This window comes from Erinaceus europaeus, chromosome 11, assembly GCF_950295315.1.
Source record: "Erinaceus europaeus chromosome 11, mEriEur2.1, whole genome shotgun sequence".
Lineage (NCBI taxonomy): Eukaryota > Metazoa > Chordata > Mammalia > Eulipotyphla > Erinaceidae > Erinaceus > Erinaceus europaeus.
In genome coordinates, this window is record NC_080172.1 from 47,064,123 (window position 1) to 47,080,973 (window position 16,851).

The 16,851-nt window shown below is 52.1% G+C and overlaps 3 protein-coding genes across 5 annotated transcripts in view; all 3 read right to left on the bottom strand.

The window, feature by feature from the left end:
• The window catches only part of LOC103115605 (protein S100-A8), a 253,840-nt gene that overhangs the window by 226,756 nt on the left and 10,233 nt on the right, over positions 1-16,851 (bottom strand). The gene's annotated exons all lie outside the window — the stretch shown is intronic.
• S100A16 (S100 calcium binding protein A16) lies at positions 649-8,318 on the bottom strand. 3 transcript variants are annotated; one of them, XM_060201444.1, is made up of 4 exons: positions 2,909-2,925; positions 2,356-2,473; positions 1,567-1,755; positions 649-1,361 (listed from the first exon to the last, which is right to left on the bottom strand). In XM_060201444.1, exons 3-4 carry the CDS (start codon positions 1,717-1,719, stop codon positions 1,101-1,103), a joined length of 414 nt encoding a protein of 137 aa, XP_060057427.1. In that variant the 5' UTR covers positions 1,720-1,755; positions 2,356-2,473; positions 2,909-2,925; the 3' UTR covers positions 649-1,100. The 3 variants fall into 3 exon arrangements, with proteins under 3 accessions (XP_060057427.1, XP_060057425.1, XP_007525450.1); XM_060201442.1 differs by lacking the exons at positions 2,356-2,473; positions 2,909-2,925 and adding an exon at positions 8,162-8,318; XM_007525388.3 differs by lacking the exons at positions 2,356-2,473; positions 2,909-2,925 and adding an exon at positions 8,162-8,315 and having other exon boundaries at positions 649-1,259.
• S100A14 (S100 calcium binding protein A14) lies at positions 11,424-13,202 on the bottom strand. The gene is made up of 3 exons (XM_007525387.3): positions 12,954-13,202; positions 12,424-12,570; positions 11,424-12,088 (listed from the first exon to the last, which is right to left on the bottom strand). The coding sequence occupies exons 1-3, from the start codon at positions 12,981-12,983 to the stop codon at positions 11,951-11,953; spliced, it is 315 nt and encodes a 104-aa protein (XP_007525449.1). The 5' UTR covers positions 12,984-13,202; the 3' UTR covers positions 11,424-11,950.

Sequence of the window (16,851 nt, forward strand, 5' to 3'; positions counted from 1 at the left end):
GCAGGGGAGTCGCTTCACAGGCTGTGAAGCAGGTCTGCAGGTGTCTATCTTCCTTTCCCCGTCTTCCCCTCCTCTCTCCATTTCTCTCTGTCCTATCCAACAATGATGACGTCAATAACTACAACAATAAAATAACAAGGGCAACAAAAGGGAATAAATAAATAAATTTTTTTTTAATCTGCTACATCTACCTAAGAGTCTGCTGATAACTCAAACAAGTTGTATTCTCTGTATACACAAAAAAAAAAAAGTAGCCTGTTAAGCTTGTTGCTAATAGTTACTATGGAAAGTTGACAATTATATAAAAGGGCAAGTGTCATTGTGCTTGAGCCAGGTCTTTGGTGGACATGAGTCCAGCTGGGTCTGCCAGCATAATAAACTCTGTTCCCTGTATTAAAGCCTCAGTGTGTCCCATCTCTCTGCCTGAGAATCCGGTAACTCGGGGCCTCAAGGGTCTCTGGACTGGGGTTGGTGGCCTCTTTATGGGATTACAAGATCCCCCTCCCTGTACCTGAGGACTGAGGAGAAGCTTCTGTACCCATCTTGCTTTCCCCTAAGGACCCAGGGCAGAGACCAAGGCAGGAGGCTGTCCCAGGAAGCAGAAAGAAAGGCTTTGGTGACCCATCACAGAGGCCGGTGCGAGGAACACAGACTCCAATGCCATCTTTATTGCTCTCGTTTGGCTGAGCAAGAGGAAGGGGACTCAGCCTCCCTGAGCTCAGCCCAGACCCAGAGGCAGCAAGAGGGGCATCCATGTAAGTCTTCTCCCCCCAGCAGAGGGGCCCAGGGTGGGTCTCTGCTGCCCAGGAACCCGGAGACCAGAAGCAGTGAGCTGACCTCGGGGTCAGGGGTCAGGTGAGACCAGAATCAGGCAGGGCTTCTGTTGGGTGGGGTGCAGAGGCTGCACAGGTTAGGGGGGCACAAAACATAGCCTAGTGGGGGCCCATGGGTCTGCTGGCTCCAGGGACTGAGACCCTCAGGGAAGCCCTCCAGACCAATGCTCACAGAGGGGCCCCAACACCCCCACACCCCATGCAGCCAGGGTCAGGGGTTCTGGAGGGAGGAGGACAGAAGCCTGGCTGGGGAGGCAAGGCAGATGCCTAGCTGTTGCACTGCTGCTCCTGCTGCCGGATGAGGTTGGCGATGGGCGCCATGATGCCGCCGATCATGGTCCAGTACTCGTCAAAGCTGATGCGCCCATCATGGTTAGCGTCCAGGTTCTGGATGAGCTTGTCCGCCGCCTTCCGGTTCCCCGTGTCCTGGCGGCAGAAGCGGGGGTCAGCCAGACTGTGGGACCTCACACACAGCCCTGAGATCTGGCATGGGAAATGGGAGTGGGGCCCTCCACGGGACCAGAGGATCTAGAGGAAACCCAGAGGGAATACAGGATGGACCTAGAGGAGATACAAAGGGGACCAGAGGGGAGTCAGAATGGACCTAGAGGAGACCCAAAGGAGACCAGAGGGGACCCAAAGGAACAGAAGCTGCACTCGGGAGGCCACACTGAGAACTTCTGAGCTGAGGGGCGGGTGTTGAGGGTGTCAGGAGGGAGTGGGGGTGGCTTACCGTCAACATGTGGTTCAGTTCATTCTTGAGCATCTTCCGGAAACTGCTCTTGCTGATCTTGTTCTTGACCAGGCTGTGTTTGGACACATATTTGTAGAAGTTCTCCACCAGCACCACCACTGCCTTCTCCAGATCCGTGTAGCAGTCTGCCATCTCACTGCCTCACTGCTCCAAGCAGGACCTGGGCACCTTGGAGAGGGAGAGGGGAGGTGGGCATGAGAAGACACCCCATGGGCCATGCTATCTCCTCTACACACCCACCTGGGGCCACAAGGTAGGCTGCTCCTCCAAGGTGGGGGGAGGGGAGGCTGGAATGAGAACTATGTGGCTCCTCTAATCCCTGTGCTCCCCAACTCAACTGCCTCAACAGGTTCTCCAGGCCCATCCCACCCATCCCCCAGGTGCTGGGCTGGTCCCAGTGAATCCCAATGAGAGCAAGAGGCTCTTGTGGGGATGGGAGAGGCAGGCCTGAGCCCTGCCCTGCTCCACCCAGCCAGGGCCCTGCCTGTGGAGCCCAGGGGGTTGGGGTGGCAGCCATCATCGTACCCCACCCACCCACCATCCAAAGCAGGAGGCAAGTCTCAGCCCCCAGTCCTTTCACCCAAATCCTGAATAGTGAGCCATGGTCTGGACCACAGCTGCCCCGTCTGGGGAAAGGGCAAAGGCCTGATCCAAGGAGACAAATCTGTGCAGACACACACACACATACACACACCACCCTTCTAGCTTCACCTCCTTCATGCTAACCCCAAAATTCACAGCCAGACCCCAAGGATAACACATACTTACCCAAAGAGGAGGGAAGCCTGGTGCTGTCCCAGCTGGAGACTGGGTGGCAGCCAGCCCAAGGCCACTCACTCCCTCACCATAGGACAAAAGACACTCACATCCAGAGGACACAGCCCCGCTGAATAACAGGATATGAGAAGGGCAGGCCAGTCTGAGGGAGTTCCGCCCATGCCCAGAGCCCCCCCAAGTGAAGCAAGCAAATGAGATGCCCCTCCCACCCCCAAGCCCAGGAATGAGCCACAGCCACCAGCCCTGCCCAATGGGTCCTGGCAGGAAAGGAATATAGCAGCAATGAGGCCACCAGCCAGGCCTGAATGACCCCCCTCCCCAATCCAGTTTGAAAGGTAAATCTGTCTCCCAGGACCTCAGCACCACCCCTGTCACCCAGCACCGGCTTTCTGTCCCCCTCCTGACCATCCTTCCTAAGGCACTTCCAGTGCACTGTCCTCTCCACCTAGTTGAAGCCTCATCCCGCATCCCTCTGGAAGCCTGCCTGCCCCCTACCCCCCTAACCCATGTCCTACACCCCCCCCACAAGTGACTGGCCACTCACATGGGTATAGCTGGATCTAGTCTCCCCTTGCACATGGCACAATCCTTGAGGATAGGAAAGAGCTGCATTTGGAGGACCAAACAACAGCACTGTAACATTAGGACTTTTCCTAAACCAGAGCACTGCAGCTTGGGAAGTGGTGCAGAGGATAGAACATTAACTCTCAAGCACGAGGTACCAAGTTCAGTCCACCTGCCACACTAATGCTCTGGTTCTCTTCCCTCTATCTTTAATAATAAAGTTGGGAGGTGGTGTTTGGTTGTTTTTAAAGAAAGAAATGAGAGCACTGCTCAGTTATGGCTTATGATTGGAAAAGGGACTAAACCTGGGGCCTCAGAGGCGGAGGCCTTAAAGTCATTGGTGCTAATACTATCTTTCCAACACAACATATTTCGTCTGTATTCCTTTTTCTTTCTTTCTTTTTTTCTTTCTTTCTTTCTTTCTCTCTCTCTCTTTCTAAATCTAGTTGGGTTACCACCTCCTTGTGTCTTTGCTCCTCACACATTGAGCAGGGAAATGTTCTATAAACAGTTCACCCTTTTCTGCCCTGACACCAGCTTATACTCAAGCATAAAGTCCCCCGAGTTCTATCCCCCAGCATCTCATATACCAGAGTTATGCTCTACTTCTCTCTCTCTCTCTCTCTCTCTCTCTTCTTTCTCTCTCTCTCTCATAAATAAATCTTTAGAAAGAAAGAAAAAAAAAAGAGGAAGAGACACCACAACAGAGCTCTCCCTCCCCCAAAACCCCAGGGTTCAAACCTGGGCTGTGCACAAGCTTGGCAAAGCATGCGCTGTCTCACCAATGTTGGGTTTTTTGTTTGTTTGTTTGGTTTGGTTTGGTTTTGTATTTATTTTCATGAGAGATGAAGGGAGAGAGAGAGAGAAAGAGAACATTGATCAATCAACTCTGGCTTTTGGATGTGCTGGGAATTGAACTTAGGGCCTCAGAGCCTTGGGCCTGAGAGTTCTTTGCACCACCATTATGCTGCCTCTCTTGCTCCTCTCCAGCCTATTTTAGTTTTTCATTTTATTTTTTAAAGTATTTTTTAATGTTTATTTATTTATTTTCCTTTATGTTGCCCTTGTTTCATTATTGTAGTTATATTGATGTCATCGTTGTTAGATAGGACAGAGAGAAGTGGAGAGAGGAGGGGAAGACAGAGAGGGGGAGAGAAAGACAGACACCTGCAGACCTGCTTCACCGCTTGTGAAGCAACTCCCCTGCAGGTGGGGAGCCAGGGGCTCGAACCAGGATCCTTACGCCGATCCTTGTGCTTTGCGCCACGTGTGCTTAACCCACTGTGCCACTGCCTGGCTCCCTCATTTTATTTTTTTAAGATTTTTTTTTTTATTACTTATTAATGAGAAAGATAGGAAGAGAGAGAGAAAGAGCATCTCTCTGGTACATGTGCTACCGGGGATCAAACTCAAGACCTCACACTTGAGAGTCCAATGCTTTACCCACTGCATCACCTTCCAGACCACTTCTTTCTTTGTCACAATATCTTTTTTTAAAATATTTATTCAGGGGACTGGATGGTGGCACACTCAGTTAAGCATACACATTACCCTATTGAAGAACACAGGTTCAAGCCCCTGATCTCCACCTGTGGGTCTGCAGGTGTCTATCTTTCTCTGTCCTTCTCTATATCCCCCTCCCCTCTCAATTTCTCTCTATCCTGTTAGATAAAATAGAAAGAAAAAATAAGCACCAGGAGCAGTGGATAATAATGTCTACACCAAGCCTCAGAGATAGTCCTGATGGCAATAAAAATAAATAAAATTAAAGGTTTTTTTTTTTTTTTATGAAGGAGAGAGAGATACTCAGGGCATCACTCTAGCACATGTTATGCCAGTGATCAAATCCGGAACCTCATGCTTGAGAGTCCAGTGTTCTATCCACCACACCACCATCCTGGCCATTTAGTTTTTTTCCTTTATGTAGCTTCTTTTGTTTTCCAGAGAGGAGGGAGGAAAGAAGGAAAAGAGGTCAGGCTGGGTGGATACTTCTGCCCAGAGTCCTGCCTCCTCTCTCCTGACCACACAGGTCTGGAGCCAATAGGAGGCAGCATGGCTTCAGGGATGCAGGAAGCCACAGTCTTTCTCCCATGAGCTTTATTAACTGTGTGCCCTATGGGTCAATGTTCGCACTGCCTTACAGCATCCCTAGGAATAACTAACATTCATTCACAAATGAGAAAGGGCAGTGTCTCCAGCCTTGGGCTGCCCTTGAGAGAGGGTGGATGCAGAACCCATCCAGGCCAACAGGGCCTTCTCAAAACTGACAGAGGTTGCACCAGGCCTTGAAGAGCAAGGGGAACCCAGAGACCACCCATCCCCCACCCCCAACCTCCACTATAGACCTTCCCTCAGTGTGGGATCCTGGGAGAGCAGAGGAAAGGGAAAGGAGGTGGTTAGGGGGTGGTATGCCACAGTCCCTCTCCCTATCTAGCCTGCCCAAACCTTTCATGTCCTTTCCACCTGCCTTTCCGGAGCCTAGAGTGGGGCCTAGGAGGTGGTGCAGCCATAGAGCACTGGACTCTGGCAGGAGGTCCCAAGTTCAGTCCCTGGTATCATATATGCCAGAGTGCTACTCTGGTTCTCTCTTCTCTCTCTAATTTATTTCTAGTGAAATAAATAAAATATACTGAGGGATGTAAGGAGAGAGAGAGGTGCTATTTTGCCATGTGCACAACCCATGCTCACGCTCAGCCACCATTGCATTGGAGGAAGCTTCTGTGCTGTGGTCTCTTTCTGCCTCTGTCTCTGTCTACAAAACAGAGAGGAGAGAGAGAGTGAGAGAGGACCTGCCCAGATAGCTCAGTCAGTAGAACAAGAGAGAGAGTGATGGAGACAATGAAAGAGAGAGAGACCTGTATATCTAGCCAGGGACACTACCTGAGGCCCTCACTTAGCTTCTCTGCACTTCTCAGGCCTCAGGACAGTTCCCTGTGTGTACACACACACACACACACACACACACACACCCCACTGGTGATAATCATCTGAGTAAGAAGGCTGTCAGGAGTGGACAATCAGGTGTCTTGCATTACCCCCCTCCCTGCCCTGGGGGCCAAAAGGCAGCCTCAGTCTCCATACCCAACCCACAGCAGGGCCTGGGATGGGGTGCTGTGAGCCTGGCTCCCTCCTGGAAGAGTGAGCTGAAGGCAGGCCTTGTGCACAGGGGATAGGGGGAGAGAGGAGTGGACAGGCACACAGTAACTTTCCCCTAAACTGGGGTGGGGGGAATCATGTGTCTTCCAGAGCATTCTGCTGGACCCCCCTTCCAAGCCTCCCCCAGCGTTCCCACAGCCTCCTCCAGTGCTGACTCACCACTGAGCAACCAGCAGGCCTGCCTCCGCCCCCCACCCACCTACTTGGCCAGCTTGCTGACTGCTCTAAAAGCCCAAATAGCCCTGACACCTTGCCCCCAGGTCCCAGCCACTCCAAAGCCCGCCCTCCACCCCCAGGTCGGGAGCCCCACCCCTCCAGAGCCCCACCCCCTCCGGTGTCTCCCAGCTCCCTTCACCCATCTCTCAGAAGAGACCTAACAGCTGCTCTACCCTCCCATCTCCCTCCTCTCCCTTTCACAGACTTCAGGACTCCTGAATCCTTGCCCAGTGTTGGGGTCCACTGGTTCCTATACACTCCACAGCTTAGCCTACCCTCAAGCCCAAGCTGGGCCTTCATTTCTTTCCCATCTTTCACCCAGTTCCCTAACTCATTTATTCAGCTTTCAATTATTTGTGTCATTCATTCATTCATTCATTTTCACTCTCATTCACTTATTTCTGTGTTCATTTATTTTCTCTCTCTCTCTCTCTTTTTTCTCATTGTTGAGCTAACTTCTTTAAGAAAGAGGGACAGGACTAAGGAGCTAGCATAATGGTTACAAATAAGACTTTCATGCCTGAAGCTCTGAGGTCCCAGGTTCAGTCTCCGCACTGCCTTAAACCAGAGCTGAGCAGTGCTCTGGAAAGAGAGAGAACCAGTGCTTCCTCCAATATGATGGTGGCCTCACACATGGCAAGCAAGTAGACTCCTCTCAGGTGAACTGTGGCTGGTCTTTATCCCCTCTTTATTAATCCATCTATAAGGAAGATGCCATCTGAACTAGGCTGGGCACACTTTCCCCAAATTGTAAGGCTTTTTCAGATGAACCTCTCCAGCCTCAGCCCCTCTTCCCAGTTCCAGAAGCTACTCCCCCACAGTTGCCCTGCCTCTCTACCCACCCTACCAGACCCCCTCATCCCCACAGGACTGGCTGTCACTAATTACATGGGGGACACAACTCTGGCTTCCTAGTGACCTCTGCTCAGGTGACCATTCACCTCCCACCTACTTTCTGCTTGCTTTCCTTTTTGGTTGTTTTGTGTTTTTTTTTTTTAATTTTCACACCAGAGCAGCTCTGATGGTGCTGCCAAGAACTTAAATTGAGGCCTCAGAGGAGCCTCAGGCACGAAAGTCTGTGGCATAACCATTATGCTGTCTCTCCAACCTCCACTTTCTGTGCCTAGTGCATGGGAGTGGGGGGAACTGCTTCTCTGAAGTCTGGCAAAGTGAGGTTGGAGTGGGTACACAGGGATGCCCAGGCCTCCAGTTCCCAGCTGTTGCCCTCACCCCAGCCCACAGGGAAGGGCAAGGAACCCCTCCTCTGGTGCAGGTGGTTTCACCACACCGAGCCAAGCCAAGTGAGTCAAGCCAGAACCTGTCCCCATCCTGAGGTGCAGAAAAAAGCTGCTGGGCCTCCCACAGACCTTCTCCCAATTCTCCCAGCACCCCCTTCTGTGGGTCTCCCCAGATTCCTCCCAGCTCCCACAGTCCCTCCCAAGAGCAGTTCCCCAAAATCCAGCAGGGACTGCATTCTGCAATTAGGAAAAACCACCCAACCCCTGCCCCCACCTCCTCTCCCTAGATACTCAGGCTCCCCAAGACCCAGCCCCCTGTGCCCATACAAGTCTGCCCCCAAGGCTGACCACCCCCAGCCACTTGCATTTGTCCTTGTGCCTTTGAAGAGGATCTGAGCAGCTGCAAGAGGGGGAAACTCCAAAGCATTCTGCCCAGTGGCCCAGCCCCTGGAGGAGAGCCCAGCCAATAGCTGAGCCCAGGAGGGGTCCCCCACCCAAGGCCTCTCCAGCCCCCGGGCCTCACTAGAACTCTCCAGGGTGTAGCCTACGTGGAAAATTAACTGTCAGCCCAGCCACCCAGCCCCAGCCCCCCTCACTCACTCCCCTTTCTCAAGGGCGCTCACCTGCCTCTTCTGTCCTCCTCCTCGCAGTTGGCTCTGGGACCAGGGCTCTGGTGGCGCTGAGAAGCTCCTCCCTACTGCACTCCCCGAATCTGCCTCTTTCCCTCTGGGCCCTGCCCCTGAGCTGGCTTAGTGGGGAGGTAGTTAAAAATTCACTCCCTCTCCTCTTGGCCCAGGGGTTGAGCCCTCTTTAAAGGGATACACACCTTTTTTAACACCCCTCTGTTTCCTCTCCTTAGGGCGTGGTAGAAGCTGGCACTCCCCAAACCCTACCTGCCCAGCACCAGGGAGGGGTTCAGAACCTGCCCTTCTCACCTGGGTCACCAGGAGCCCCAAGTCAGTGCTCCCCTCCCCAGTCCACAAATTCAATTAGCATTCCAGGCCAGCTGCATAGGTGGGTTGACTCTTGGGATTTTAGGATCCAGACCTGGTTTCTAGGGGTGCAAGTTGGAAGACTGGCACCAGGGGGTTGAGGTGCACCCACCATTCCCAGGTATTGCTTTTTTATTTTTATTTTATTTTAATAAGAGAGATACAGAGAGGAAGGCAGAGAAAAACAAGAGCACAGCTCAGTTCTGGCTTATGGTAGCGCTAGGGATTGAACTGGGGGCCCCAGAGCCTCAGGCATGAAAGTCTTACTGAACCATTATGCTGTCTCCCCAGCCCCCCAGCCCCTCTATTTATTTACTTACTTGTTTATTTATTTATTTATTTTACCAGAGCACTGCTCAGCTCTGGCTTGTGGTGGTGCAGGGGATTGAACCTGGGACTTTGGAATCTCAAGCATGAGATTCTCTTTGCATAACCATTATGCTATCTACCCCCACTCTATTTTTATTTTCTTTAGATTTATTTATGTGTTTATTTATTTATGAGAGAGGGAGAAAGAACAAGAACATTACTTTGGCACATGTGATGCCAGGAAGCAAACTCAGGACCTCATGCTTAAGAATCCAACACCTGTGGTCCAGGAGGTGGTGCAGTGGATAAAGCATCGGACTCTCAAGCATAAGGTCCTGAGTTCAATCCCCAGCAGCACATGTACCAGGGTGATTCCGGGTTCTTTCTCTCTCCTTCTATGCTTCTCATTAATAAATAAATAAAATATTTAAAAAAAAAAAAAGAATCCAACACCTTGGGTAGGCAAAATAGTTCAGATAGTGCGCTGCTTTGCCATGTGTGTGACCCAGATTCAAACCCCCTCTGAATTGAAGGAAGCTTTGGTGCAGCGGTTTCTTTCACTCTCTCTGCCAAGAGGAAGAGCGAGAGGGAGAAGGAGATTCCAATGCCATATCTTCTTCAGGACTGTACCCTCACTATGAAATAGCAATGGTAGGAACTGCCCCACACTCCAAAGGGAGGCTCAGTCATCCTACTCTGCCACTCAAGGAAGACTGGTCATGAAATAAGTGCAGTCTAGAATGTTCCCAGCTGTGACTATGGACTGTGAGCTGTCTGACAGGGAGGAACTCAGAGGTTGTACAGGCTTCTGTGCTAAATCTGAATGGAATTGGGCCCCAGGTTAGATCATTGTGATAAACAGTGAATTGCATTTATATAGCTTCTTCAAGTTTGCGAGCAACTGTGCCCTAATACTGCTTCTACCTTCAACTCTAAAACCATCTTCCTAGACAATATTTATGGTTCAACCCCATTTAGCTATCAAGTTCAAGCAAACATTATTAAGACATAGGCTCCTAGGAACATTCCTAAAATACACTTCCTAGCTTCCTTCTACCTTAAGATCCCTACTTTCATCTGCTATATTCCTACTTTATGGTTACTATTTCTTAAACATTTTGTCCTGTTTTCCATCTTACTGCATTTCAGCTACCAAGTTCCAGATACTACTATGATTCCATTCTCATTCTGACTTCCCTGGGCAGATGACCTCACCAATGCTTCCTGGAACCTCACCTCTCCAGAGCCCTACCCCACTAGGGAAAGATAGAAACAGGCTGGAGATATGAATCATGTCTATGTACAGCAGAAAAGCAATTACAGAACCTAGAACTTCTACCTTCTGCACCCCAAAAAGAATTTTGACCCATATTCCCAAAGGGATAAACAATAGGGAAACTTCCAATGGGAGGAGAAACTTGGATACAGAACTCTCATGGTGGGAACTATATGGAATTATACCCCATTACAATTACACCCCTTACAATCTTGTAAATCAATATTAATCACTAATAAAAAATAAAACATTTAAAAAATTCATGGTCCGGAAGATGAAGCAATAGATAAAGCACTGGAATCTCAAGCAAGAGGTCCTGAGTTCAAGCCCCAGCAGCACATGTACCAGAAGGATGTCTGGTTCTTCCTCTCTCCTCCTATCTTTCGTGTTTATTTATTAGTAAATGAATAAAATCTTTAAAAATTCTTTTTAAGGGCAGGGGTATAGCATAATGATTATGAAAAGAGACTTCCATGCCTGAGGCTTTCAAGTCCCAGGTTCAATCCCCCATACCTCCATAAGCCAGAGCTGAGCAGTGCTCTGGTAAAAAAAAAAAAAAAAAAAATTAGTGAATTAAAAATTCTTTTTAAAAAAATATTCCTATGCCATATCCACTAAGCCACCCTTCAGGTCATGACCCCTTGGTTTATCTCTGGGACTTCCTAAGGGCACTGAGGAGTCTTCTAGACACACCCCTTCATACTTCCCCTAGGCACCCCAGGCCTGCAGGTGACAGAACTTCCCCTAGGCACCCTAGGCCTGCAGGTGACAGAACTACAGAAACCAGTGTTCCAGGAGGTGGTGCAGTGGATAAAACTACAGAAACAAGAGGGATATTCACAGGCATGGGGCAGTGGCTTCAATTGTGCCAGCCCCTCTGCTAGGGAGAGTACTAGATGCCTCATGTCACCCTCCTGTGACAAATCTACTGCCAGTGTCTCCACTTCACAGAGCAGACTCTGAGAACATGTCCCCAAGTCCACCATAGGAAGTGTCAGGCTTAGCGTTAGAGCCCAGAGGTGTGTCCTTCTCCCCATGTTAACTCAAGGCAGAGGTTCTCTAAGGGTCCCTGCCTCCCACTCTCCCACCCCATCCTCACCCCACCCCACCTACTGTGCTCTTTCCTCATCCCCAATGCACTGGAGAGTGCTTCAGGTTTACCACCACTGCCAACTGCTGACACCAAATTTCCCACCCCACCTAAGCCTTGGAGTCTCCCCTCCAGTGTTGACATCATTCACCCGACCTGCCCCTACCATGGGCCGGGTGGAGTATCCAATCAACCAACACAGCATCTTTCACTTTTCCTTTTTATTATTATTATTAATCAAGTAATACAAAAACAACATTCAGCAAAGACCTAAGCAACCCACCGCCTCTCGCCCCAAAAGCTTATCCCCACTTCCTTGTTCTGCTCCCCTCTTATTTCTGCCCACTTTCCCCAGCACCAACCCAGAGGAGGCTGGGCCAGAGCTGGAGGCGGGAAGAGGCAGCACTGGACCAACAGCTGGGAGTTGGGGTGTGGGAAGAGACTTGGAGCTTGGGCGGTGAGGTTACAACAGATCCTTCTCAGTGCCCAGCACCCCTCCTTCAGACCACTTCCCAGTACCCAACTCCCCTGTGCCACCCCACTCCCCAGTCACTCACCCCACCCCGTCTGCACCAGGCGCAGCTGACCCCCACCCACAGCCCCAGCGCAGGACCCCAGGAGCCTGGCCCCGAAAGCCAGGTGGCAGGCGGGCTACAAGCTGGGTGGGGATGAGTCAGGCTTGATCTCCAGGCCCACAGTCTCCAAGGCTGTCCCCAACATCTCCCCAGGAATCTAGGGGGGCCTCTCAGCTCCCCCGGCCAGGGGTCTCCATCTTCACGTTCTTGGCAGCCTCCCCGATCAGCTCCCAGAATGTGCCGAATTCCACTCTGGAGTCTCCGCAGCCACCCAGGTGGGCGATCTTCTCTTCCAGTCCACAGGTGCTCTGAGGAAGGGACCACAGCTGAGGGAGGAGAACCTCCCTGCTTCCCACCCCCACAGAACAGACCTGGCCCCAGGGGAGAACCAGGAGCACTCACTGGGAGCACTCACTGGGGGAAGAACTAGGAGCATGGCATCACTGGGGAGCACCTGCTAGAGAAGACAGGTTGGGAGCACTTCCTGGGGGAGAGCTGGGAACATTTGCTGGGGAAGAAGCTGGAAGCACTTGCTGGAGGAGCAGGGTGGGAGCACTTCCTGGGGAAGGATCTGGGAGCATTTGCTGAGGGAGACAGATTGGGAGCATTCGCTGGGGAAGGGGGGACTCCTTGCCCAAGGTACCGGCATGAGATGGGACAGCTGCTGGGTGATCAGGTTGTGCAGCTCAGAGGAAGTCAGTGCTTCCTTGCTGCCCTCCACTGCATACTGGTGGAAGTTCTGGATGAGAGTCTCGATGGCCTTCTCCACATCACTGAATTCCTGAGCATCCTGCAAGCAGAGGGCAGCCCTCACATCAGCTGCCACCACCACCCCTAGACACCCCACTGTCCCCAAAGCCAAGCAGGGAGAAGGCAGCTGGCAGGCACCCAACCCCACACCCCCGCTGGCCTCTGTGAGGAGCTACAGGTTGAGCAAGGCATCCCCCTCTCCGCCCCACTGGGCAGGTCCCAGCACGAGGCCTGGCATCACCCTCCCAAAAGGGCTCCCTCTGTATCACCTTGTGTGGGCACAGGAGGAGGGCCCAGGTGCAGAGCAAAGCCAAGGGTGGGGGGGGGAGGAACAGGAGAGCAGTGTAGATGGAAGGAGGGGAGAACTGTAGAGACTCAGCTCAGCGTGGGGACAGGAAAGCAGCTGGGGCTGGCCAGGCCCACCTCGGCATTGGCTGACTGGCATTGTCCCATTGTCCCCGGTGCGTTGGGTGCCTGCAGTGAGCCTCTGGTCGTCCTACAGTCTCCTGTAGAGAGGCCTCTGGCTTCTGATCGGCCAGGGAGGCAGGGGGATAGGACAGGGGCATGTCTTCTTCCTCTGCCCTCCCTGCCACCCCAGGTAGCCAGCACCTCACCCAGGAGTCACAGCCACAAGAGGCCTAGCTCCAGAAGTGAAGGCCACACACCCCAGTGCCACCCCTGCAAAGGAAATCTGGGGGGGCCTGTGCTCCCCCCCACATACACACAGCGGATGCCTGCAGCCCAGGCCAAGCCAGGTGAGGAAAGCCCCGGGTCTCCTTACCTGCTGGCCGCCCGGAGGACAGGAGGGCCCAGCTCACCTAAGCCTGGCTCTTATACCTGGGGGCAGGGAGGGGAAACAGGAGGCTGGGCCTCACTCCTAAAACCAGCCCCAGTCATTGCAATCAGGGGCTCCACCCTCCAGGGGTGGGTACCTGAGATCCCGCCCCCCCCCACACCCCTGGAGGGAGCCACAGAGGGCTGGACCTGGGATGTCCCTGGCCCCAGACCAGCTGGCAGAATCCAGGGGAGAGAGGAGGGATGAAGCTGGGAGAAGGGGGGGGGGGTGGGCAGGTGACACTGAAGGCTCTGAGGGAATCTGAAAGCACGGAAGTGGAGGGGCTCTGAGTAAGCAGCCATGAAAGAGGAGGTAGAGGTTTGGGAGGATCCAGAGAGCCTGATGGAGTTTGGGTTGCTCAAGGCCCCAGCCACCCACATTGTGCCCCTCTGTACTTTGAAGGGACACACACACACATTCCCTCTACCAGGAACCCTTTGTTTTGGTTTGGTTTTGCCTTGCTTCTTTTTGGAGAGAGGCAGAGAAGGCATAGAGAGAGTGAAAGAGACCACAGCCCTAAATCAGTAGGGGCTGGGCTGGAACCTGGGTCACAAACATGGAGAAGCAGCGCACTATCCAGGGGAGCTATTTCACCTGCCTCAAGACTCCAATGGATAGTGACGCTCAGGCTTGCCCAGACCTTGGCCCCCAACCTTCTGCAGAGATGATGGGAGAGAGAGAAACTGGCATGGGGTGAAGAGGCAGAGGCCAGAGCCTGGCAGAGAAGGCAGACTGTGTGCCGCCTTTTGACACCTCTCCAAACTGGTCTAGCCACCTGCTGCTCTCTTCCTCAGAGCCCCATGCCTTCTCTCACCCGGGGCACAGCCACTACCCCCATCCAGTCCCCAGAGAAGATGACATCACAGGAAATCCAGGATTCAGCCCAGTTCCAACGGCAACTCCCCCACCCACCACCCCACCCCACCACCACTCCCCCATCCCACCACCCCCCCCCACCCCCCCTGGGACACACACACACACTCCCTCAGCAGTCAGGGAGGAAGAATGAATGGAGTGGAACAGTGCATCTCAGGCTGGGGTGTGGCTCAGAACTGCAGTTTCTGGGCTCTCCTCTTGAACCTGAGGACAGAGGGTGGCCCACTGGCCACCCCTCCCTGCTGCCCTCCCCTATCCCTCCTACACCAGCCTCCTTCCAGGGCTTCCCTCCTCTCAGCTCCATCAGGCACCTCTCAATGAAGGAGGTCTTCCAAAGGTCTCCTCTAACAGGGCCTCAGAGGGGTTCTCAGATGGTGGGGGGGGGGGCTTCTAGGGTGTCTGCTTCAGGGAGACCCCCAGCTTTGTGAAAAGCCTTCTGCATGTCTCAGCTAAATGACCTCTGGCTGGTGTGGGAGGGTACCTTCTGAGGTCTTGCATCCTGGGGATGTTCAGATGGAAGGTCTCAATGTAGAGTGTTATGGAGTTGATGGGGAAGTGCTCACCCTGAATGTTCCTTGGCACAAAAGGTCATTATAGGGAGTCGGGCAGTAGCACAGCGGCTATGTGCAGTTGGAACAAAGCACAAGGACCAGTGAGAGGATCCCGGTTTAAGCCCCCGGCTTCCCACCTGCAGAGGAGTCACTTCACCAGCAGTGAAGCAGGTCTGCAGGTGTCTTTCTCTCCTCCTCTCTGTCTTCCCCTCCTCTCTCCATTTCTCTCTGTCCTATCCAACAACGAAGACATCAGTAACAACAACAATAACTACAACAATAAAACAACAATGGCAAAAACAAAGGGGAAATGAATAATAATAATAAAAAAGGTCATTATAGGCCAGCATATGAGCTCACCTGGATAGTGCACTGCTTTGCATGTGCAAGACCTGGATTCGGGCCAGGCTCCCTCTGCACTGGAGGAAGTGTCAGTATTGTGGTGTCTCCCTTTGTGTGTGTGTGGGGGGGGTGCATGTGTGTGTGTCCCTCTCTCCTCTAAAAAAAGAAAACAAGACTTCCCCAAATGTTTTCCTACCCAAGTCAGTCTGGCAAGGGCCACACCCCAGCTCCCTCTAGTGGTGGCAGTGCAAACTCCCTCAAGCCAAGGACAGTGAGGACACCTCACCAGAGTTCATCAGAGACACAGCCCCTCACAGCTCTAGGCCAGATCCCTCACCCTTCCTCCTGCTGCCTCCCTGCTGTGGAGGGGGTGGAGAGGTGGTTCCAGGGCCCAACCAAGAGGCTATCAGATGATCATAAGTGCTGGGACTCCTGCCTTTCCTACCTATTGCTGTCTTTGACTTCACCCCTCTTCAAACCTGTTTCCTCAGAGATCAGGATGTGGCTCACCTGGCAGAGTACACTATCAGACACGAGGACCTAAATCTGAGCCCCCAGCCACCATGTAGCAGCACCTGCACAGAGCTTCACAAGCTTCATGAACAGTGAAGTGAAATGGTGTCTCTCCTTTTCTGTCTCCATCTTTCTTGGCCTCTCACACTCCATTAAAAAAAAGTTCAAAGGGTGGGGGTATAGCATAATGGTTATGCAAAGAGACTTTCATGCCTGAGGCTCTCAAGTTGCAGGGTCAATCCCCCACACCACCATAAGCCAGAGCTGAGCAGTGCTCTGGTAAAAAAAAAAAAAAATCCAAACAGGAGCCCCAAAGTAGACCCTGGTGGCAAAAGAAGGAGGAGGAGGAGGAGGAAAATAATTAGAAAAAGAGGAAGAAGGAGGAGGAGGAGGAGAAGAGGAAGAAGGAGAAGGAGCAGGAGCTTTCCTACCTTTGATAGAAGATTTTAAAATGGTACCTACTAGGCTAGGCAATAATGTACCCAGTTAAACACAAACATTATCATGTGCAAGGGTCCAGGTTCAAGTCCCTAATCCCCAACTGTAGGGGAGGAGGCTTTACAAACAGTAGAGCAGTGCTGCAGGTGTCTCTCCATCTCTGTCTCCCCCTCCATTCTCACATTCTCAGTTTCTCTCTGTCCTATAAAGTAAAAAGAAAGGGGGGAAAATGGCCCCCAGAAGCAGTGAGTTCATCATGCAGGCACCAAGCCCCAACAACAACCATGGTGGTGACAATTAAAAAAAAAAAAAAAAAAAAAGCACCAACCTCAAAGTGTCATGACAAGCACTCAACACAATTCCACAGCTCTTTCTCATTCAATAACACAAACACTAAAGCTGTGAAAACTGGAAGCCAGAACTATACCCCTACACCCAGGGAGCACCTGGTAGAATACTCATTTCACCTGACCCACAAGTCTGTTTCCAGCTTTCATGTATTTATTCAACCATTTCTTCATTGAACACCTATTCTGTGCAAGACCTGGTGCAGGATGCCAGATGTGGAATATTGGATGATGAGTAACATCCCCAGCCCTTGAAAGACTGATGGTTGTTGGGCCCACCCTCTAGTCAGGGTAGAGCTTTCCTACCTTCCGGTCTCCAGAGACCAGTATCAAGGTGAAAATAGGAGACATTTAGGTACTGGGTGGTGGCACACCAGGTTGAACACACACACTGCCATGCCATGCTCAAGCCCCTGGTA

Bases quoted from the DNA above. Each gene is read 5' to 3' on its own strand.
- S100A14 (XM_007525387.3), bottom strand. From the start codon at position 12,983: ATGGGACAATGCCAGTCAGCCAATGCCGAG. The intron at 12,571-12,953 runs GTGGGCCTGGCC...CTCTGCTTGCAG, and splicing joins GCCAGTCAGCCAATGCCGAG to GATGCTCAGGAATTCAGTGA. The intron at 12,089-12,423 runs GTACCTTGGGCA...TCCCTTCCTCAG, and splicing joins AGCTGTCCCATCTCATGCCG to AGCACCTGTGGACTGGAAGA.
- S100A16 (XM_060201442.1), bottom strand. From the start codon at position 1,719: ATGGCAGACTGCTACACGGATCTGGAGAAGGCAGTGGTGGTGCTGGTG. The intron at 1,362-1,566 runs GTAAGCCACCCC...GGTTTCCTCTAG, and splicing joins AACTGAACCACATGTTGACG to ATCCTCTGGTCCCGTGGAGG.